The following is a 24002-nucleotide window of genomic DNA, read 5'->3' on the forward strand; positions in this document are numbered from 1 at the left end:
AGCATGTAAACCCTGATCTGATGACTTCTGCTGTCACCAGCAACTGGTGTTGGTCATCACAGGGCAGACTGACAGTTGGAAACCCCAGGCTGAGAACAGGGACCAGTGAAATCCCAGGTGGGCTCCCAGTGCCTCCCTCCTTCCCATCCCCTCTGCTGCCTGGCAGTGATCTATGTTGCATGCAGTAGCCCTGAGTACAACTAATCACATTAATACTAGTATCAGAACTAATCTAGCCTCAGGAACATGAAAAACTTTGATCTTTTTACCTTGTCAAGAAGCAGCATAAAGAAAAATTCCACCTAGCAACTATGCCATTACCAAAGTACACTAGCAGGGAAATAAACCATACGTTTTGGTTTTTTGTTACAGGCTACAACAGATTAGCCTGGGAGAGTTCCTGTGACTCACATTCCTGTGTTCTTAAAAGCGTGCACTCAGTTTTAACAGGTAAGCAGATGTTTAGTATTTTAAAATACTTTGACACAGCACGATATGACATTCAAGCTGAGGCTACGTGACTCAGGGGAGAGCCTGTATGGCTTATACAAACAGACATAATTAGTAATTTTTAAACAAGTGTGCTTATGTTGATACCTTTTACCCCTTCAGGCAGGTTCACGACGGTAACTAGCTGCAGCTTTCAGATGCCAGGAAAACAGATTTTCATGTTCCCGCAATACCTTAATCCTGGAAGGGCAGGTAAGGTTCCTACTTTCCCTTGCAGGAAGACAGACAGTGACGCTTTGTCACTTGCCAGAGATAGAGGCAGGCACCACTGGTACAAGTGCCATAATCCTTAATTAGCCAGTACAGCATCAAAAGAATCAGAATTGGTATTGTGTTAATAACAGTTAACAACATATTAACAGTTAATATGGTATTTAAGCTACATGGACTGAAACCTCGCCAGCGTTGTTATTCCTGTACATGAAATGTATCTTCTACTGCACCAGTTGTTCACAAAATTATTAGCTCAACAACTGCATGGTCATATTTTGTATCTGTGCATGTAGGATCTGTAGCAGACAGTGACCTGACATCACCAATGAGCTCAAGTCCTTTCCCCAGCAGAGACAATAAACTTCTCCACACTGTCCTTATTTATAGCTTAAACTCTAGGGAAGAGAATTACTAAACACTTGACATTCACAGACTTCTGGCAGAGACTGCAGCTGGGGAAGGGTGCAGTGTGAGCCATTTTTGGCTAGTGGTTTAGAATATGACAATCCACTACTAAAAAATAATTACAGACAGTAAATTTGCTTCACTTGGAATTTTATTTGCAAAAAGGTAAAATATTTGGTAAAGTCTAGTCATGGGTGGGTTGGTTTAGCAACTTTGCTATAAGATTTTTTCAACTGTCACAGGGTCAAACTTTCTAGTCTACAGGTATTTTTATAAAGCAGGCTTTTAAAAGGAGTTCCTCAACTGGCAAAAAAAATTAGTCGTTTTTGGGTAAAGAATTTTCAGGCATCGGTACTAGAGTTAATTCATAAACTATTAAACTGTGAAGTTGTAATTTACAGTAGCTATAATGGTAACAATGACTGAGTGATCACCCTATGCTGCCACTAAAGCCATATCTCATCTGTTATAGCATGAAATACTGTAAGATGGTTTGTAACAACACATACATCTTGTTACCTGCTGATAATAACAGGACAACAGTTTAATTATATAGTATATCTCCTGCTGGCTTCCAGATATTTCTGCTGCTCTTTGCTGATTTCTTAGCTAAAAAAGAATCAGTCTTCTTATTTTACGTTAGTACATTAATTTATGAATGGAAGACAGAAAGCTTTTATTAGCTGCTGAGGTGCCTTAATTATTTGTGTTGTCAGCATGATATAAAAGTCTAGCCCCAGCTGCCCCTGAATCCTGATGGATGGTGAACAGACCCCAGATCAGCTAAAGAATGCAGAGGAAATCCCAGACTAGACCTCCACAGAGGCATGCAGAATATTATCTGAAAGGTGGCACTCACCCCTGGCCAAGTGGGATCCCTGCTTACAGTGATACAGTACAGACACCTTGGATGAAATGATGTCCTGCTACTATAGTTCTTCCTTGATGTTCCCTCTGAGCATGGGATCACAGCACCTGACTTGGGAGTGGCACTGGCCCAGCAAAAGCAGAAGGGCCTTCAGCATGCAGGAACCTTGGAGATGGGCACCTGTGGATGATTTTCAGTGTTTGGCACAAAAGTCACACAAAGGTAAACTGATCTGTGATTAATGATAGGGAATTGGAAGTCCTTATGTCTATGGAAGAGTAAGCTGTGTGGTCTAGGTACTGGAGACCTCCAACATAGTTAAATCCCTTTGAATGTCTCCTCAAAAAGGAGTTTTCAGCATATATTCCCATGAGGACCTATTAACAGCGCTTTCTACCAGAGACAGTTCTTTGCAGAGACAAATGTATCAGCTTGCTTGCAAGTACATCAGCATTTATTCGTGGAGTGAACTCCTGTCCTATTGAAGTCTGTAAAATGGGAATCAGAAATCTGGGCTGCATGTGAAGAATGTCCCTCTCTATTTTCAGTGAAGATCGAGAAAGCCTCAGAATGGATTTGACAGTAATATCCTTTTTCCCAAATAATTCAAGCGTTCTTAAAGACAGTAGGGTATAATATTACACTCTGAAGAGCTACCAAAGCTGACTTTTGTTTGAGTTTGCAGAGTGAAAATCATTGTGACAGGCTATAAAGTCATACTACATGCTTGAAAAAGGTAGTAGGTGGCGCAGCACAAACTGAAACAACGGGACCTGGCCAGGGACAGGTGAGTTCGAGTCTCTCCTGTTCTCCCGATTTGTTTCTTTTCTTTATATTTTTTTTAGAGTTCAAGTCTCTAAATATATTTACAAGGATGGGGGCTGGACCCTCAGTTCCTAAAAATACGCCTTTGGCTGAAATGATTTCAAATTGGGGAAGGTTATCAGGAACCGCGGGGTTGCACATAAAAAGATTAATCGCCCTCTGCCAAGATGATTGGCCTTTTATAAGCAGAGTGGCTGGGGCTTCCCTTGGTGATCGGTGGCCGATTTATGGCTCATTTGAAGAAACTAAATTGCAGTCTCTCCGTAAAATCCTGGAGGACCGCCAGCCCCAACAAATGAACTATTTGTATCTGTGGTTTGACTATGCTGATATACAAAAATGAAAGCAACTCCAGAAGAGCATGTATAAACACCAATTACTTGCTTATCTGGATGATGAAATAAGTGACAATTCTAAGCCCAAAACTGATTCACCTGCAGGTATTTTCCCTAGGACTTTATCATATGTGGCTAATCCCAGAGCTGGTCGTAGTAATGCTGGCAACCAGGCCCCGCTTCTCAGGGTAACTACACATTACCCCTGGAAACCAGGTGATCTTTTACTCTGGCATGATAAAATGCCGCAACTCCGTGATGATGCGGAGCGATGCTCTAAAATAGTTCACAGAATCACAGAATCGACTGGGTTGGAAAAGACCTCAGACATCATCGTACAACTAAAGATAATGGTCTTTTGAAGTCTGCTCTGCCGGTTGTTATTAAAACTAAAGGTGGTCCCCCTCCTGCTATTAAGCAATATCCAATACCAGCTGTTGCATTACCGGGTTTGCGAAAACAAATTCAAACCTTTCTCGATGAAGGGATTCTAAAACCTGTTATGCGTCCATTTAATACCCCAATTCTTCCAGTTAGTAAAAATCGACTGGATGAGGATGGAGATCCTGAGTACCGTTTTGTACAAGATTTACGGGCTATCAACGATTATGTTGAAGCTCCGCACCCAGTTGTACCAGATCCAAGTTTAATTTTAACCGAGATTCCATCTTGGGCACACTGGTACACTGTTTTAGATCTGACAGGAGCTTTCTTTAGCATACCTGTAGCAGAAGAAAGCCAACCTTTGTTTGCCTTCACTTGGGAAGGTCGCCAATTGACTTGGACTCGGCTCCCTCAAGGCTTTACTGCTTCCCCTACCTTGTTTTCGCAAATTCTCAAATATGATCTCCAAGATATTGAATTGCCAAACAAATCTGCACTGATTCAATATGTTGATGATTTACTTGTTGCTAGCCGAACTCGGGAGGCCTGTTCAATTGATACAAAGCACCTCTGCATTTGACTGTATCATAAGGGTCATCGTGCCTCATTAGCTAAGTTACAATTCTGTGAACCAGAGGTAAAATATCTGGGCTTTGTTTTAGCAGGAGGAGTTTGAAAGATTGATCCCGACAGAATCAACACTATTCTTCAAATTACACCACCTGTTACTAAAAAACAAATGAGAGCTTTCCTTGGCCAAGCTGGGTTCTGTCGACCATGGATTTTAGGGTTTAGCGAACTAGCTAGACCACTTATTGAAACTACAAAGGACAAAGCTCCAGAGCCAATTGTCTGGATGCCAGAATTGTCCGATGCCTTTGCATCTTTGAAGCAAGCCTTAGCCACAGCCCCAGCTTTAGGCCTGCCAAATTACTCTAAACCTTTCACTTTGTATGCTACCAAGAAGGGTGGCATTGCAAAGGGGGTCCTAGTACAACCTCATGGACCCTATGAAAGACCTGTGGGTTATTACTCAGTTGCTCTTGACGCAGTTATCAAAGGGTCACCACATTGCCTTAGATCAGTAGCAGCAGCTGCGGAGTTAGTGGAAAAAGTTTGCCCACTTGTTCTGGGTCACAAATTAATTGTTGCCGTGCCTCATGAAGTTGAACTTTTACTAACCCGATATGCTACCGAGTCTCTCTCACCGCAGTGCACACATCGATATGAAGCCATCCTGTTACTGACTGATAATATCTCTTTAAAACGGTCAAAACCCTTAAACCCATCTACCCTTCTACCTGAGATGCACCTTTCCAATGACCCACACGACTGTGTGCAATTTGTCACCACTTATTCTAAAACCAGAGAACATTTGCAAGATGTTCCTCTCTCCCACCCTGACCTTAACCTGTTCACAGACGGATCAAGTGATTATCTGCATGGTAAGCATTTTACTGGTTTTGCTGTTGCCACTGAAAATCGCGTACTTTTTGCTGAACCTCTCTCTCCAGCACTTGGAGCACAAGCTGCAGAACTAATTGCCTTGACTCATGCTGGAACCTTTGCTAAAGGTCTCTGAGTTAATATCTATACAGACCCTAAGTACGCTTTTGGCATTTGTCATTCTGTTGGTGCACTTTGGAAAGAACGCTGTTTTTTGACCTCTGCCGGCCATACTATTGCTCATGGACAATTAATTCATGATTTGCTACTCGCTATCCAGGAACCGCGAGAAATCGCTGTTATTTACATTCCTGCTCATACTAAACGCCTCGATTCTTTCGCTCATGGCAACGCCTTGGCCGACTCCGCGGCGAGAGCGGCGGCAGTCCACGATGTATCTCCTGCTACGACTGTGGTTGCTACTCTTCTTCCTTTTCCCGTTGGTCCTGCCCTTTATGATGAACTGGATGAAGAAGAGCTCAACAAATGGAAACACTGGGAAGCGACACAACAGGACGGCATTTGGAAACTAGGTGATAAACCCTTATTGCCTGTGAGCTATGTCCTTCCTCTAACTCGCTGGATTCACGATCGTACTCATGGGGGGCCTGAAGCTGTAGCCTCTAAAATCCAACAGTTGTGGGCAGCGCCTGGAGTTTACAGTGCTGCAAAACGCTTGACTGACTCTTGTACTCTTTGCAAGAAATATGGGGTCACAAAGGTCACAACAGTCCCTGGCAAGCGGCGCCTGCTTACTTTCCTTTTCAGAAACTGCAAATGGATTTCGCAGAACTGCCCCCTTCTATGGGATATAAGTATATTCTTGTTATTGTTGATCAGCTTTCGCACTGGGTGGAAGCCTTTCCTACTCGCAAGAACGATTCGAAAATTGTGGTTAAGACCCTGCTTCGTGATATCATTCCGAGGTATGGCATCCCTGTAATTATTGATTCTGATAGGGGACCGCACTTTGCTGCTGCTGTTCTAATGCAAGTTTATGTTGCTCTTGATATAGAGGCTGCCTTTCACACGCCCTACCATCCACAATCTTCTGGACAGGTAGAGCAGATGAATCGCACTATTAAAGATCATTTGGCAAAAGTCACTGCAGACACAGGTCTCAAATGGCCTGAGGCATTACCGCTTGTTTTATGGGATCTTCGTACAACTCCCCATGCTACTACTAAACTCAGCCTGGCTGAAGATCTGTTCAGGCGAGTTTTGACAGTACTGTTTACCTTTATGTCTGCCAAAACTGCCCTCCTGGAAGGGGACGAGGCAGTAACGCAGTACTTGCTCTATCTGCAACAGTTTGCTCGGATCAGAAATTATATGCATTGGTATCAAGGAGTGACACCAGAGATTCAAAAATTGCGTAACCTATCTCAGACTGTTTTACAGAATCGAATGGCCTTAGACATTTTGCTAGCTTCGCAAGGAGGTGTCTGTACCATGCTAAACTCCAGTTGCTGTATGTATATCAATAAGAGTAAGCAATTGGTTACTGAAGTGGATAAAATCTGGGAAGTTAGTCATGTTATGCAGCAAATTCAACGAGATGATGCTGACTGGGGTGTCGCAGACCTGTGGCAATGGATGACTTCCTGGTTTCCTGATCTCGGAACGTTAGTGAAGAAGATTTTGATGACTGTCATTGTAATTGTCTTTGTGATCATTTTTGTTTTGATTCAATGTATGTCAATGTTTTGTAACTGTTGCTGTAATCTCTTGAATCAACAGAAGCTTTATTATCGTTATCAGTAAATTGGGAAATTTTAAAGAGAAAATGGGGGACTGTTGTAGGGAAATAGGAAATTAGGATTTTAGGCCTATATCAGTGTTATAAGCTGTGCTGCTAAGGCTGAAAGTCTCAGCTTGTCCCCTGTATAGCCCTTACCCAAAACCACGAGCGTGGTTACCTTATGCTTGCTTTGTACCCTTAGTTAAGACATTGATAAATGCTATTCTTAGGGTTGCTGATTTCCGTGCTAGACTGATGAACTATGGATAACAAATGAGACAGGTAGAACTTCAAAAGAAGCTAGCCCTGCGACCCGATGACCTTTCGTTCGGTACTTGCCAAGAAAGAAGAGGTGGAACCTGCAGACCACTGGGATGGAAGGAACCTGAGGACATTGACAGTGATAGACAGTGATAAATTTTGCTTAGTTGCATAATACCTGTTAGAACCCTATATAATGACTAGTTATACTGCTGTATGATTGTCACTCTCTGAGGAGGTGACCCAACACTGCTGTTCCTGCGAATCTTCTACAACAAATTCTGCTCGGAGTAACCCACAAGAGTTCGAGTCTCTACCCAGCGCCACCTACTACCTTTTTCAATGCTCTTAGAGTTTAGAACAGCCCAGTAGGCTCCTGAAGAATGACTTTGATACTCCTGTTGATCTATAAAAATAGTTTGTTTATACTAATTTGATCTATAATTATCTTCTTCCAGGATGAGATTATCAAGTGATACCTTTTTCTTTATCTAGTACATGTCAAATGAATTGCTGACTCTAAATAGAAATAAAAACATTCATAATGGGCAAAGGAAGTGCTGTGCTATTGGCTATTCAGAAAGTATAGCAAAACATATGGTGGTAATTATAATGAGGAATTTGTTCTGTGATATCAGACTCTTTTAAGTGTAAACAGCACAAATATACCTGCTGCATACAGAAGGAATCACAAGGTAGTGGCTGTGCACAATAAGGAGAATTTCCTATTACTGACTTTTACAGAGGTCATTTTGCATGTCTTAACAATACATTTCTTAAGAAGTTTCTGCCCCATGCATACTTTTCTTCCTGCCTTTTGGTTTCATTAAGTGGAAAGTGCTATTTTTAACAGCAGACTCATAAATCTATTTGCTTCCTTGGGTTTACTACCAGCTAATACCTTCCTGTTATACCGCTATCAGCTACAGTATCCCTGGATCACGGTTTTCAGTACAATTTCACTTGACTGCAGGTTTTCAGTTCCCTGCTTGCGTTTAATGCTCTTTAAAGTCTATACACTAAGATGGTAAAGAACTTTTTCTCTAGCTTTTTATCTCTGTCACTGTTATGTTAACTAGGCTCACTGCAGAATATCTGTTTTCTCCTAATTTTTGCTTTGTGAATTTCCTAGAAAACAATGACAAATTTCCACTAGCTAGCACCAGTTTTCCATACTGGCTGATGTCTCTCACACAGCAGAAACAGAGACACAGAAGCCAGGTACAAGGTTAAATACAATACTTAAACTATGCATTTTATATTTATAACAAAGTTACAAGACAATTTTAAAACTCATTAAATAATTGGAAGCTAAGCAGTATGAGTCCCCTCATGTTTTTAATACCAGAAAGAAAGAAAGGAAAGCAAGAGTATATTAAAAGATGTAAAATACTCACAAGTCTCGGAGAAGCTGTGAACAAGTTTGCACAGAAGAAGTTAGGATGAAGTTTGCTCCAGTGACAGCAGCAAACGCTCCACCCCCTTCTTCATTTTGTTTTACTTTCAGTTGTTATGTAATAACGTAGGACTATATTTGTACATAATACAGCATGTAAAGTATTCTCACTGCAAATAACAGGTAGTAGGGATTTCCCACTGCCATTTCTGAGCAATTTTCAAACTTGGGAAAAAAATAAAACAGAAAATCCCACAACGTGGCGAAAGACACATGCCTGTGATTCAGAAGGCAGGCAAGTGACTGACAAATACAGAAGGCAGCTGTTTGCTGTCCCAAGCAGCGAAATTTAAGTATGCTGCCTCTTATCCTTCCATAAAGGCATGCAGTTTGTGCCCTTGGCTCTGCATAGTGCCTCCCTCCCCTCTTTGTAATGTATGTTCCAAACCAGAGCTCGGAAGAATTGCATATCTTGGAAGCAAACACTGTAGCTTTATGCTCTAACTCCACCTCTTCTCCACAACCTGAACAGTATTTTACCGGGGTAGCCACCAGAGGAGGGAAAGAGAAGTTGCCTCTCAAGGCAACACCAGGAAAGAAGAGCACAGCCACAGAAAAGGATTGGCAGGACAGAAAAATAGTTTCTCCAAAAGATACAGCATCTGGTTTGCTGTGGGACAACAGGAAGTGTCATAGGTCCAGGTGGCACCAGAAGAGAACCTTCATAAAGGAGCTGAAAAAGTACTCTGTGAATTGCACTGGACTCAAAAAGTTGTCGATTTTAGCTTTTAAGACAAGTGTGGGGTTAGTGCCCATGATAATCACAGGGCATGGCGGCTCTAATCCTAAAGTTCTTCTTAGTCACCTCACAATCAAAAAGGTTTCTACCTCGAGCTAAACTTTAATGTCCTGAAGATGACGCTCAGCAGCTCTGTAGGAGCATTCTCAGGTTTCCAGGAACCATCACTTACCTATGTAAATGTCATGCACTCCAGAGGGAACAGCAAAATTGTATTTTGTGTCTGTGAAGTTTTATTTTTTGTCCTCTTCTATGTTATTATGCATGGTGGTGGTTATTCTGTGCACATGACATTCTGCAAGGTGGTAAAAATATTCTGCAGCTAAATGAGAGGGTTTTAGAAAACGCTGTGTCTCCTAACTGAAGAGGAGGTGAGTTTCCAGAATTGAGCATTTCCTTTCTGTTTCTTGGTGAAATAACATTTTTTTTCAGGAACACTGTTTATAAAACCTGCTGAACAATACCAGTTAGTTTCCTGTGCTGGAATATTCTGTTACAGCCAGATTCAGAAAAATCTGCTTAAGGCCCTAAATAAGACTTCTATATCTTGAACAGCTGTCATACAAGAGAGAGAAACAAGGACTGGAACTGCTTCCAGAGAGTAGTTCTAGATGGCTGCATGATGAATTCCTTACCTGAGGCAGCTTGCTGCCATTTCTTAGCACCCCTGTGAACCTCATCCTGTGGTCCAACACTCAGGTCCAGCATCTGTTCAGCAGAGAAGGCACCAAAGTGAAACACAGCCACAAGGATTAGCTCCTGTAGATGATCTGGTTTGGAGTCACTACCACTGCAAAGAAACTTCCAGCAATTCGACATGAGACGAAAGAGTAGAATTCACAATTTGATGCTCTCCAGGGACTATTGGCTCTCCCACATGACACCGTATCTGTGCCTGCAGAAAAGCAGCTGCTCACATTCCATGTAGTCTGCCTCGGGTTAGAGTGTTAATATCACGTTACAAGCAGTTGTGCAGACGTGAGAGGTGAAATGTGCCTCAACCAGCAGCTGTTAGAAATCTGGGTGGGATTTGAAAGAGAAAATAAAAGTACAGACTTGGCTGGAATTGTTGCTGTGACAGACTACAAAAACGCAGGTAAAAAGGAGGTACCTGCATTGCAGGAAAAAACACCAGCCTAGATAAATATTTAAACTGAAGGAACATACTCATTTATTAACTGTCTTGTGATAAGGGCACTTCTAAGACAATAGTGGTCATAAACACCTCTGTTTCTTTAGTTAACACCAACTGTTTCAAAGAATGAGAGTAAATAATTGCTTGTATACATGTGAGTGAATATATTTGGACTTGGGATCCTAAATTATCTCATATTTGTCACTGTTTAAAACTGAAAGAAAATAGATTGTTTTCTATTTGTCTTTGCTTTTTGATGTGACACATTTTCTTACACTATAATTTGTCAGAATTTTCTCAGCTAGGAAAATTTATAAGCAAACAGCTGAGAATAAGCACACAGAGCTTCAGGTATTCATGAATTATATTCTGTGGGAAAAGGAGAAGAATCACTCAATTTCTTTTTAATCACTTTTCAAGCAGTTTCCTTTGAACACTGCAAAATGAAAACACTGTACGTAGAGTGGGTTGTTTTTTTTTTTAAGCTACCGCTCTGGGTTTGTTCTTTTTTTAATGTTTTGCTGGCATTTCTGAAGATAAAGTATATAATTTTCCAGCTTAATATAAAATCTGTTCCTAAATGTTACAGTAGTTGTATATAAAAATAATGCAAGTGTCAGTATTTAGTGTGTTACAATAGATTGGCAATACCACCTGCACTCCCTCAACATTTAATTCTCATTAATTTTCTTAATTACACAAAAATTTGCTTCCTAATTCCATAAGGGACATTTTATAGTAATCTAAACAGTACTAGCCACATCAAGGTGTTTATTTATAGCATAAATTATTCTCATACTCTCCTACAAGCAAAATATCCATTTCTATTATAATTTATGCAAGTTTCATTTATAGTGGACACAGGCTATTTGGCAAGATATTGGCAATTATTCTCACTAATGAGCTACTAAATTGTGAATTAGTATTATAAGTGCAGTGACAAAGAGCTCAAATAACTTACATCGTGCAAACAGAAAACTGAAAAAGGTGCATTAATGGCATTTTGAAAATAAAAGAGGATGACTGAAAATTCATACACGACCATCCTGGTTTAAAGCAGCATCACCCAAACGTTTTGTGTGGCTACACAACAGCCAACAAGAAGTTTGGGTTTGTTGTGCTCTTAAGTTTCCTCGTATTCTCGTGAAATTAATTCCTTTGAAGTCGGTGTAGTTCTGTTTCTGAACACCAGGGGAGGAAGCATTACTACAGGAGCAAAAGTGAAGAAGTGGAAGGGAAGTAAGTTTTGCCAGAGCAGTGTGGTGTGGGTGGTTGTACAAAAATGCTGGATTTTCTCTAGTCTGGAAAAAAATGACATTTCTTGCAGAGCCAGATACCTTCAGGATGGTCCCCAACCAGCCCAGCTCAGACCCAACTTTCTTTGCTGAACTAAATTACTAAACAAAATTACTGAATGCTTAAAAAAAGAACTGCACTACACTCTTCTCACCTACCGTCTTGGTAACAGTTCTTTAAAAAAAAGCTATCTTGAAGTGGAGGTCTTCTCTGATGTGTATTTTTAGAGAACCTGAACCCAGTTGTACAGGCAGAAGCAAAGGATAGAATTGCAATTTGAATAGTGTCTCTTCCGGAGTATTTTTTTATATAGTGTTCCTGCTGTGTTTGAATTTTTGCTGCAGGGCTGAACTACTACACTCACAATTATCAGCCTAGTGAAAACCTAAAGAACTGTTTTCTTCCTCTAGGTGACAGAGTGGATATAAAGAGCTGCTAAGCAGGTACAACTTTGGCTCCCCCACTCCCAGCGTGGCAGCCAGAGGAGCTAACTCAGGGAGAAACAGCCGTCTGCCTCTGAGGAGTCACATCCCAGTCATCTCAACAGCATTCACCATTGCTGCATGCCAAGAGCTAAGGTGAGCCTTGACTGTAGTGACAGTGGCCAGCAGCAGAGTGCCTTACTCCTGAGGAGAGGGCAGAGGGGAACTTTTATGATGAGAGACTTATGTAAATCTGTCCATGATATCCACTAGGAAGGTGTATTTCTGGAAATTCTAGTCTTCAACGAATCATACACATGACTGAATTTAGGAACTGTCCTGCACCAGTGCCATAACAACACATAAACCAATATTCCAGTCTGCAATGATTCTCTGGCAGAGTTATTGCTGTAATAGAACATTACATATTAAACACGTTATTAGATGGGAATGTGTCCCTTCTGAAAATCTAGGCAACTTCTGCTTTGTGGTTGGTATAGGACTATAGATAATGTCTTTTTTTTTCCTCCATACTAAATTATAATGTGCCCCAAATTATAGACTCTTCAGATTGGTTATTAAAAACTTCTGGCATCTCAAAAACACTGTTTAATTTCTAGACACATCTGGAGAGACATTAATAATCTACCTTCAGAGGCATGCACAATATTTCTGACATGCTATAATTTATCAACTATTGCCACTAAGCATGAACTATTCCTATTTAAAGAGATAGTATTTCAAAGCCAAACCATATCAACTGCTAAGCTCCATTTGGAGTTGGAGCTTTCAGGACTACAGGAGTATTAGATCCTAAACCATATGACGATGCAAGTAAATAAGTCCTACTAAAAAGAATTAACATACAAAAGAGAGGGCTGATAGATGAAAGAATGCAACCAAGTAATGATGTGTGTTTGTCGAGGGTTAAGATTGCGGGGTGACAATAAAACCCTGGCAGATGTATTGTTAACCCCCTCTTCCCCCCCCCCCCGCTTCCCCCTTTTTCTCCCTCCCTCTCCCCCCTTTCCACTAAGGACAGGCGATTGGGAGGAAAAGAAGGGCAGAGAGAAGAGAGTTGGAAAAATTAACAATGTTTTACTAATGCTACTAATAAGAATAGAGAAAATAATACAAAATATACAAAACCAATCTTGAAAGTCTCAGCAACTGCAGAGCTGGCAACCAAAGTCCTGGATTAGACTCTGCAACTAACCGGAGCTGGATTCAGTCTCTCACTAGGCCTCAGTTTGCAGGGACGACTAGCAAGGTCATCTCCTAATGTCGGCCATAAGGAAGAAGGGAAAAGGGACGAGATCCTCGTGATCTCGCACTTTTATATGAAGTGTTCACGTGAATGGAATGTTATACACAGTTGGTCAGTTTCTTGCTCACTTGTTTCTCGTTGCCCCTCTCGTGGGATGTCCATCCATGTTTGTCAATAAGTTTGCATTCCATTGCTACATTTACCAAAACATGTGTCTGGTTCTCCAGGAAAATGCAGTTAATATGGAGGCTTTAGCTGACAGGCAAATTCACTAAAAGAGAAACTTGTTTTTAGCAAAACCAGGACAGTGTTCTGTCATGATTATTTCCCTTTCTTTCTCTTTAATACTAAATACAATAACCATGACATATGTGTCATATTTCTCATTTAATAATAGTGGTTTATAGCTTCATCATACTGTAATATAGTTGGTCCCTTAATGTTCAGAGCTTTTGCGACAAGGAGAAATCACTCAGTGAAAAGTAATGTCTATATAAATAGAGAAAACAAAATATTTAGCTACCACATGGACAGAATGTATCCTTAACACTGGAAATTCAAGAGACTCTGAACAATATACTGTTTTTATCCAAGGGAAGAGTTTTCTTCAAGTAGCTTAACTTAAAATTAGGACTCATCCTGAATTCAAGGTTGTCCTTGGTTTTGTCACATTGTTTTCAGGCTACTAGCGTGTCATGTATTATGACACATCTGTGGAATTTTAAACTCCTATATCATCCCACAGTACATTGCTCACTCCTTTACACTACAAAATCAATGTGATTTCTGTAGGGAATCTTAATATGTGACATACTGTTTACAGAAAGGATGAATGCACTGGGAGTTATCCAAACTTTGACTAGTTGTTGAAAAGGTAGTGTTTTGAAATTTACTATCAACAATTAGTAATTTGTCATTTTGGCTGTGGGGTTTTTTGATAGCTTATTTTCCTCAGGCCAGAAGTTTTTCTCGTCTGTTATTTCTTACATTTCCCTAGAGCACCTGTTATTCAGAAGCAGCAGTTTCCTTCAAATGGTATGCCACTGCTTTTGCTGGCACTGTGTGGGACACAAATGTTTAATATGCATAAGAATAGAGATGCCCCATTTTTAACCTCCACTGCTCACTCTGAATTCTTGCATCCTCTGCCTCGTGTCTGTCTAGCCTGAGTCACTGAAATGAATTGCAGGAAATTATACAGTGGCATGTAGCCACAGAAATGTATAGGGTTTTTCCAGTCTGCTCCATTTCCCCGATTATTTATCTGTACATACATCATGCACTCTGAAAAGAGCAAACAAAAAGATGTTTGTGAACAGGATTTCCAGTGTCAGGCCAGTTAACTCTATTTATCTACTGAGCAGTTCAGATTGATTTTCAGTATCAAGGTCCAAAATGGGGTTGGCTTGCAGATGTGAACAGTGGCCCACAGAAGCAGAAACTGCCGAGAGTGATATTGCAGCTGCGTAGAGCCATGGCCAGGCCCATCCAGAGAGAAACGAGAAGGTCCCTGCTTCCCAGAGATACAAAGTTTACGAAGTGACTTTTAGCTGTGTGGCAATTTCAGTGTTTCCCAATATCAGCATGTCGGGCTACCCCTGCTTTATGACTTGCAGTTTGTGTTACTATTTAAGGGGATTCGCAATATGCTCAAGATGTTGCTCAAAACAGAGAAAGACCGAAGACTGACTTCTGGGCTGTGTCCTAGCATGGAGCGTAAAGCAGCAGCAGCCCTTTGATTTGCCACTGCAGTAACATGTCCAAACTGATAATGAGCCAAAAACTTGTCAGTATGGTTTGATCAAAGCTTTTGTGCATTAAAATAAAAGATGAAAGGCACTCAACAGATTATGATCTTCTCTGCCGAGTTGAAAATGTGAAAAAAGCAACTTTCTGTAGAAAAAACTTGTTGATGCTCAAATCACTCGTTGCTAACTTTGCCTACTTTTGTGTCTCCAGAAGCTGCTTGTACAGTACTTTGTCAAATATAACCAAACAGTAGCATCCTGAAATATAAATAAAAATCATATATGCTGAATTTTAATCAATATAGGTAGAAATGTTTTTTTCACTGGAACAAAGTTGAGACTTTACTGTTATAAAAGGGAGTTAGGGACTGTAGGGCATCGCAATTGGGAATGCAAGTACTGATATGTGGCTATTAGGCTTCATGTATGTGTTTAATAAACAAATCAAGTTTAAACTCAGGAAAATACATTAACCTCAAATAGATATCAGTTTGTGAGAGTGCAACTACAAATAGTAATGGTAGTCCATGAATCTTATGTCATGAAAATACTAAGTAGTGAAATTGAAAGACTTGGACAAGTAGTCAGTGTAGGCATACTCCAGAAGAACAGTGGACCTGATGTCATGTGAGAAAGGATAATAAAATCTCTCTAAAACCTTAGATATGGAAAACTATAACATTTCTTCTCACTTCCCAGATATCTAAGTTATTGGCAACATCTTGTCATTTGGTTTTTCTATGACTGGATTCCTTCTGAAGTGACTCCCACTGGATTTACCAAAGCGCATCTATTTTTGTGCAGCTCCCAATGTAACTAGTTTTCTGTCTTTAAAATGAATGCTGTATGGCTTAGGGGAGAATTGAGTTTCTGTTGATACTACACTTTCTTGCAAACTCTTGCATGTCCTTGCACCAGCGGAGACTCTGTGTTTTCCTAGGTTTACAGTACCTGCAGCTGGGACTGTATGAAACCAGTTTTAATCTACACATATCAATAGATGCTTAGACCTAAGAATCTAATGAACACAATTCTCTTCCAACACCCTAGCGGAGTAAGAGGTCCATTTAATCTTTGTCAGGGAGGAAGGGCTAAGTTTTGCACACAATGTACAAAAAGGTGATTTGGTATTTTGATGATGTTACAAGTCCATAGTATCATAATATCTGAGACCACAATGTCTCAAAGGCCTTTTTCATCACCAGCCACCCCAATTAGCAATAGCAATATTGAGCAACTTTGAATCAAATCCTATATGCTCTACTTCGGCTGAAATAGGACTTTTAGCTTAAAATTACTCATTTGCTAATTTATACATTTCTCAGAAGCAGGGTAAATATATGAAACAGGTAGCCTTCTCAAGACTGCCTAGGGAATGTAAATGGCCACTGTGTGATTGGAACAGGTAGTATAACTTGGGTGTTTAAAAGTACTAGAAATATTAATATATTTCATCTGATAATTTAAAAATAACTACTTCCTCCCCTAAGTAGGAGAAGAGCTGGTTTCCTGTGGTTATTCATATTCTGATTTCTGTTTGGAGATTTCTCTCCCTACCCCACTCCCCAGTTGTTGTTGAAGTCATGCTTACATTAAATCAGAAGCTCCACTCTTATAGAACTAGTCTCTACCTATGCTTTTTCCCTTCCAAAGCAAACTTCAAAGTAACTTCACTCTCCATAAACATGGGTCAGGAGCTGAAAGTTTCCTGTGCCAAGCAAATAGTAATTCAAGAGGTAATACTGGATATTCATGCAGTCTAAAAACGTTTGTTAGGATCTGAACTTCTATCAAGGACTCCATTATTTACTTTTTCTCCTTCCCAGCTCTTCTCCAAATAAGGAGATTAGCCCTTCAGCTTTAAATGAGTCTTTCATCTGTGATTGCAACTTCTTTTAATATTTTGCTTAAAATAGATCACTGACGTTCTGATTTATATGGAGTTTTCTTTAGTTGTGCCTATAATAGTTTTAGAGTTATCTATGTTAAAACAGGTCAAAACTCGAGTTGTAATGTTTTTGTGACATTGTTTAGTGCATCCTTCTACCCCAAGGTGTGAGCATGTGCGCTGAAGAACTTCACAGGGATGTGGCATAATACGGCATGCGAGAGTGGTGCACAGCGAAGGTACAATCCTGTGGCAAATGCAGGGATACTGTGAGAATGAGAAAACACATAATAGAGAGCCAGGTCTTAGAGGTGGGCAAAAAGAACTTTTAGAGGACCAGAGGCAAGTGAGCACTACATGCTCTAACTCAGGACCAGAAGTGAAGTTCCTCCATTTAAGGACAAGTGGGAAGGGAGGGAGATATTTTTAAAACATCCATTCTGTCTGAACTAGTGACTCTGAGTTAGTTTGTAAAAATAGTTAATTTTTATGCTTTGGGTATTTTTACAAACTATTTGGAATCTCTTGGTGTTGTTGGTGATTTGTTAATTGGCCTCTGGCTGAGCAGCAGATTTTCTTCCTGTCTTGTACACAGGCTACTCTTGATGTACCCCCATGTTTGTTTGTTTTTCTTTGTAACTGGCTGTCCTCTCCAGAAGGTGTGCCATGGCTGGTTATCCCCATGCCATCTTGAGCAGCCGACGATTCAGATTTTGCACTCAGTGAGGGTGTGTTGCAGTTTGGGCTACTTCTCCAGTTTTTCAAGATTATTTTGCAGTCTGCTCTTCCCTTCCAAAATGTTTCATTTCTTCTGTTTAGTACTGTCTGAGATTTTGTCAGCAGAGCTTTGAGAGCTGCATCACAAGTGCCTGAATAATACTGGATGACCTGCCTGTATTCCTGTCTTTCAATTACACTTGCTCCTCTGTAAGCAGCATTCCTGAGGCCACCTTGCCAACAGGTTATGCCCTCTCATGCTGGCAGAGTCCTTTCTTGCTTATATTAATTTCACATGACAGCCTGTCAAAAGTCTTACCAAAGTCAAGACAATGTGACAGCTACTGCTTCTCCTCTATCATTTAGACTTGTTATTTTGTCACAAAAGGAAGAATAATTTGTCATAATTTGACCATAACAAAACGTGTGGGCTTCTTCCTCATCCAGTTTCCATTTTCTCTGAGTGTTTCTTCTGGTAGGTTTTCAAGAATGGGAGACTGCCTGTCCAGACTGTGGTGCCCTCACTTTCTGCCCCCATGTTGAAAACCAGCACTGTCCACCTTGCTTTTTACCAGCTTGGACCCTAGCATGTCAGTCAGAGTTTCTGAAGGGGTGCAAGGTAGGAAGCCCTCTAACAGTTGAACCAAAGGTCTGAAAAAAGAACAAGGGCACAGGAGCTCTTCCCCAGCAATACCCTTGTGTTCTCCAAAGGTCTGTCAGCTCCTCTCTTTCAGACAGCAAAGAGCTCTGCAAGCTCATCAGATCATAAGTAGGAGTCCCATTTTGGTCACAGTTGGTCCTAGTTGTTTACTGTTTGTTCCCTATGCTTTTCTTGCTAATGAAAATTTACTTTTCATTTTCTGGTGACATGATCTGTTTTCTGTCATAAACAAAGTTAAACTTTTAGATTTTATTACAGAATCTCCAAGTGATTTTCAGTTGTGGTGTCCTGATAAGTGAAATGTTGTATATTATTTTCAAAATATTAACATATCCAAAAATGATTATAACACCTTATTTTGCATCTCTTGGTAAATGTCCCTTGGACAAAACTTCCAGAGGTATGGGAAGTACAACTATTTAATCATATGGATGCCCAGTTTGGCCCTAAGTAGATGTATATTTAGTTCATGAATCTTGACCTAGGTATATCTGTGCTTCGCTTTCAGAAGCGATTAAACCTTTCTGTATAAATATTTGGAAATTTGGGGCCTGGAATTTTTAATAAACCATAGGATGTTGCATGACAGATTGGCTAGTCTAATCCTATAAACTGTTGCAAGTAAATGCCTGTGTTTTTACATTTACCCTCAGGTCTTCAATCACACGTTCGCATTTCAGGTCTTGACATGGTCTATTGCTACTAGTTTGTAGGTTATACATCTAGAAAAATATTAAACAGAGGCAAAATTAAAACTATTGTCTGACAGTGAAATGTATCCTTCACTTATGGAGCTACCCCAAACAGAGGATTGGAAAAAATAATAAGCAACAGTAATTTGTTCATATACTTGCCTATTCATATACTTACACAGTGTATACTGAATGCTGTTAAATGATAACTAACGTAACTTCAGTAGATAACTTTTTAATTAAGCTTTTAAAAGATTTCAGCACATTTAATTCTTCCAGCAGTTAGTCTTTCTTCTACAGGTTACAACTTTACATTAACTCTTAACTTACTTTTCAAACCATGGTCTAGATGTTTAGAGTGAAAATTATATTTCTACCCAAAGCAAAATATTATATGGCTTGATTCTCTGCTGTTATAATGGCTTATGGTGTTATAACAAATAAACAGCAGGATACTAGTTGGTATGTATGGCATATATATTTATAGGAAAGGGTCAGTTTTCTAAGATAATTTTTCATTTGCAAAAAGTTCACTTTTGCATTGCTGTAATGTAGAAAGATAAAGGTACTTTTAAAATGTAACTGTCAAGAATAGAGATGATGATCCTGTGGGTGAAACCATTAACATGGACTTCTTGGGGAGGATTTATGGAAGATCTTCACATCTAGGAATCACAAGGATAGGAAAGAGCGCTGACTTTAAAGAACAGTCAATTCCGTGTGGTAGATAAACAAGGAGACTTAGCAGATATGCAGATTATATCTGTGGAGCTTTAAAAATATTTGTGTTCCAAAAGCCACAACCAACTTAATCGGTTTTCTAGAGCCTTTGACTCTGTTCGTTGTAGGACAGTATAAAATAATAGACTATTCTAGTAAAATATATGAGCATTATTGCAAGAAAGAAGAGAGGTCAAAAGGACATGTTGAAAGGAAATGGAAACAGATTCTTTCCAAGTTGAAAAAAGAGGGTAAATGCTAAGAGTAGCTCAGTGATTTAATGTTTCAGGACAGTTCACTAAAGGTCGTAAGTTTTTAGACAAGCTCCAGTTTCATAAAAGTATCTTAATGTCTTTTAGCCAGAGAGACCAGTGAACAGATAAAATGGATTTTCAGGTGACATGTTGGCATGTTGGTTAGGATTTTTAGCAATTTAGATAGCTATTTATTTTTCCAATCTTTTTTTTTTTTTTTTTATCCTCATCCACCTTAGAATGTGAGGAGGTCTTCTTCTCTGGAGACATTAAAAATCTGCCTGAATGCATTCCCATGCAATCTACTCCAGGTGAACCTGTTATAGTGGGTGGGTTGGACTACGTGATCTCCAGAGATCCCTTCCAACCCCAGCCTCTACCTGTGAAGATAGAGGAACACCAGTGTCTGTAACCTTTTGAGAGGAAATGAGTCTACAATTGCTGTGGAAGGCCTGTATCATAAATCAAGTTCTTTTGCTATTTGTGGACAAATACTTACTTTGTTAAGATGACTTTATTTTATGTATTTAGAATTAGTACTACAAATTAAAGTGTTGTTTCATCTGGAACTGAAAAGTACTATATAAAAGCCAGGAATTACTATTTATTTACTGTGTGCTATTCATAGTGAGTAGTGTGTGAAACTGTATGGTAATATGTTTGCTCTTTCTTTACATGAGCTGACCTTTATAAGCTTGCTCTTCTTTGACTAAAGGAATCTTACAATTCAGTATCCTATTGCACTTCCATAAATGAAACCATTGTTGAATGAAGGCTCTTAATGAATACTAAACCAAAATGTGCAGAGTTGAAAAATTCATTTGTTTGCTCATCTTACATCTATACACTGTGGATTTTTTTCTGCAGTCAATGGACACTGATTTTACAGGATATGAGCTTTATTTTTTCAAACCTTCATAGGCTAAATGGCTGTTAGAAGAACTTTCCATAAATTAACTAGATGTAACTGATGGGATACTGTCTAGGAAGTGAAGTTTCAAATTATAAGGATGAGGGTTGTGTGATTTTTCAAACCAGTGAACAGTATGAAGAAAATATAAATGTTAACTGTTGTACTGGTGGCTCCAGCAGACATGGACTAGCTATTATGTATATCTGTTGACAAAGATTAGGGAAAAGTTTCTGCCTGGGGACACATAGTCTCTTGTCTACCTATCTTCCCTTGGCCCTTCTCACCATTCTTAAAAACTGGGACTACACAGACAAGGGGGATGGAAACAGAATTTGTAGAAGGCAGTTGCCACCTAGTCTCCCTTTGGGAGTTCTCCATTTCTTGACAAATTTGTGACTTCATTGCTGAGGTCAACATTGCCAACTGCACTGGAACGTATTGTGTTTTGAAAAGCGAGACCACTCTGTGCCTATGAACATGTGATATAATGCTCATAATTCCATGTAGCCATCAATTTGGTGAAAAGTGTCTTGTCTACCAGAAAGCTAGCTGGGCTGAATGGCAGCAGCTGCTGTAGCTAACAGTGTGTGAATGGATTTCCTGGACTGCACAGAAGTCAATTTCTTGCAGATGACTAAAGCAATCTGCGGCAGAACAAAACCACAAGTGATTACTTCAAATAAAACCAAATCCTGTTTCTACCAATAGCATGATTAAGCTGATACTTTACTCTGAGGTAAAGATGAGAAGTATTTGTTTTATAGTCTGCTGGACAGGTAGTGTTTTTTCCACTGGTTTTGAGGAGCATCAATACTCGATCACAAACCAAAGTTGTTTGAATTAAGAGTTCTGCTTTTGCTGCCAATTTTTAGGAAGATTCCTTTAGGCCGTACTTCACAGTGGCATTAATGTATTTTTAAAAAATATTTCTATCAACAATCAAAAAGTGTGTTACATAAGTCTGAACATGTAACAATTTTGATGTTAACACATGTAAGAGCTTCTCTATGCAGAGAGATTCAGAAAACAGGCAAAGCAATTAGGGCAGTATGCATAAATGAAAAGTTTTAACACCTGTGTTCTGTTGCTTTCATTTTGGAATAAAGTGACTAGCTCAGATCACTTCAATTACAAACTCAAAGCAAAGGTATTCCTTTCCCTTCCAAGGAATTACAGGTAAGAAATGTATATACCAGCCAAAGGTTTTCATCTTTAGATAGGATGTGATTTTGGGAACTGCTGAAATAATCTAATTCTTATCTTGCAAGATGCAGTCTCAGGGTTCAGTGTGATCGGTTTTGCTGATGTTTTAGGAGTTTCATTCTGTTCACATAACTGAGTGGGGCTCTGAGCTTACTGGTTCCACCAAATACTGTGAAGCAAGAATAACATAGAGATATTTTTATTTTAAGGATGTCAATTTTTTCAGTCTTGGCAAAGAGTAGTTGCTGTAAAATTTTCTTTGGATCACAATGGTCACTGTGAGGAAAAGAATCTTGAATATGAAGCAATTACAATTTTTGAGTCAAGGGATATGAGATAAACCTCGAATTTATGTAAACTATTTTTCCTACAAATTGCTGTTGTCTTTGTTTCTCTTGCTGTCTCCTCTAAATGTTTTTGGTTTTCTAGCTTCCCACTTGGGTTGAAGATGTGTTTTGATAATTTGTTCAATATGCTTCAGTCTGTTTGTATGGACCAATTAAGGATGAAATATATGTTTATCTAGAAATGCTTGTTTGTAGAGGCAGAGGAAATTGTGACATTTTTCATGTGTGTATTCAATAGTTTGCCTGTTGTTTATGATATTGTTTTATGTTTTAGCTTAAAAGCCTGAATCTGAATCTTCAGATCTGGGCACTCAAAATTCTTTTTCCTCATGGAACTTTAACCTTCTGACTTGTAAAAATGCTTATAAAGTGGAGTTCTTTGTAAAGTCTTATAAGAAAATCAGTTCAGTACAATTCCAGGAAAGTGATGATGATGACAATGATTATCTTCCTTTTTGTAATCACACTTTTATTCTTGTGTCATACTTTCTCATCTAGTATTTGCTAGTTTAGTAAAATCTTTCTTTAAAATTCTGGTCTTGAGTTTGTAATCAGCACTTCACTTTTTGCTTTCAGGTTTCTTATGAAATCCTGTAATTTTGGCATTTGTTGCCTCCATAATCCAAATCCAGCAATTTTTTTTTGTTATGTGGCATACTTAATATTCCTTTCAAGCCTAGATGTTTGTCCATTTGCAGTCTCTGGGAAAACAACGTAAACTTATTTGAATATGCTAAGCCATTTGAGATTATATTTGTCTGTCTTTTCTGAAAAACAGGTGTTTTTACTCAGTGCTTCATGTTAACAAGTTAACAGAATTTAAACTTGTTTGCCAAGAGCCTGTTATAAATTGCACATAAATCAACGATGTTGCAGAAACCAACCAGAGGCAAAGACCTGCCACAAGTCTGCTTAATTACTGCCTTATTAACCAATTATCTTTGCATTATGGAAAGACTATAAAATCAAAGTGCTGCTTTCTACAGCCTGTGTTCCTCACCAAAGTAATAATGTCAGCTATTAACAATTAGACTCAGGGCAAGCAGGCTGCTTATTACCTGCCTAAGCCCAAACTTGCAAATGTAGCCTTCATGCTCTAAAAATGGTGGCATATTCTTCAGCAGCAGAATGAAATGTAAACCATGCCCAGTGAGAAGGGCATGTTACAGCTAGTACTTGTTCAACTGTAGTATCTTCTAGTAACACTATCTCAACCAAGTGGTCACTGTGAATGCATCTGAACTCTTCTGGAGGAAGAAATCTTAAACCACCATTGGGATCTTCTGCAATTCATTAATTTTATCACCTTTTATGTCATTCATAAGGGTGTCCTCCTCATTGAGGACTCTCATTGTTCCTTGAAGCTTCACTTCAAGCACTGACATGATGACAAACTGCCACACAAATGGCAGTCTCCTAGATATGAGACAGCACTGTTCCATCTGCTACTTAGCAGGGGTCCATGGAAAAGTAGCCAGCACAAATATTCCTATTAAAAAGCTGAAATAAGTTCTTTTCTGGAGAAAACTGTGTTAGCCTAATTTAGCAGAACCCTT

General features: G+C 39.4%; 1 protein-coding gene and 1 long non-coding RNA gene across 2 annotated transcripts in view; both read left to right on the forward strand.

Moving 5' to 3' along the window:
- Window positions 1-371: 371 nt before the first annotated feature.
- Window positions 372-24002, forward strand: part of LOC110356960 (uncharacterized) — an 89420-nt gene continuing 65789 nt past the window's right edge. Inside the window, exons 1-3 of the long non-coding RNA XR_010472381.1 lie at window positions 372-450; window positions 613-702; window positions 12025-12192. This is a non-coding gene — a long non-coding RNA (uncharacterized LOC110356960). The remainder of the gene's footprint in view (window positions 451-612; window positions 703-12024; window positions 12193-24002) is intronic.
- On the forward strand, window positions 4280-7531 carry LOC135579438 (uncharacterized). Its single transcript, XM_065062538.1, has 3 exons — window positions 4280-4985; window positions 5124-5912; window positions 6002-7531. Exons 1-3 carry the CDS (start codon window positions 4280-4282, stop codon window positions 6748-6750), a joined length of 2244 nt encoding a protein of 747 aa, XP_064918610.1. The 3' UTR covers window positions 6751-7531.

Source organism: Columba livia, chromosome 4 (genome assembly GCF_036013475.1).
Source record: "Columba livia isolate bColLiv1 breed racing homer chromosome 4, bColLiv1.pat.W.v2, whole genome shotgun sequence".
Classification (NCBI taxonomy): Eukaryota; Metazoa; Chordata; class Aves; order Columbiformes; family Columbidae; genus Columba; species Columba livia.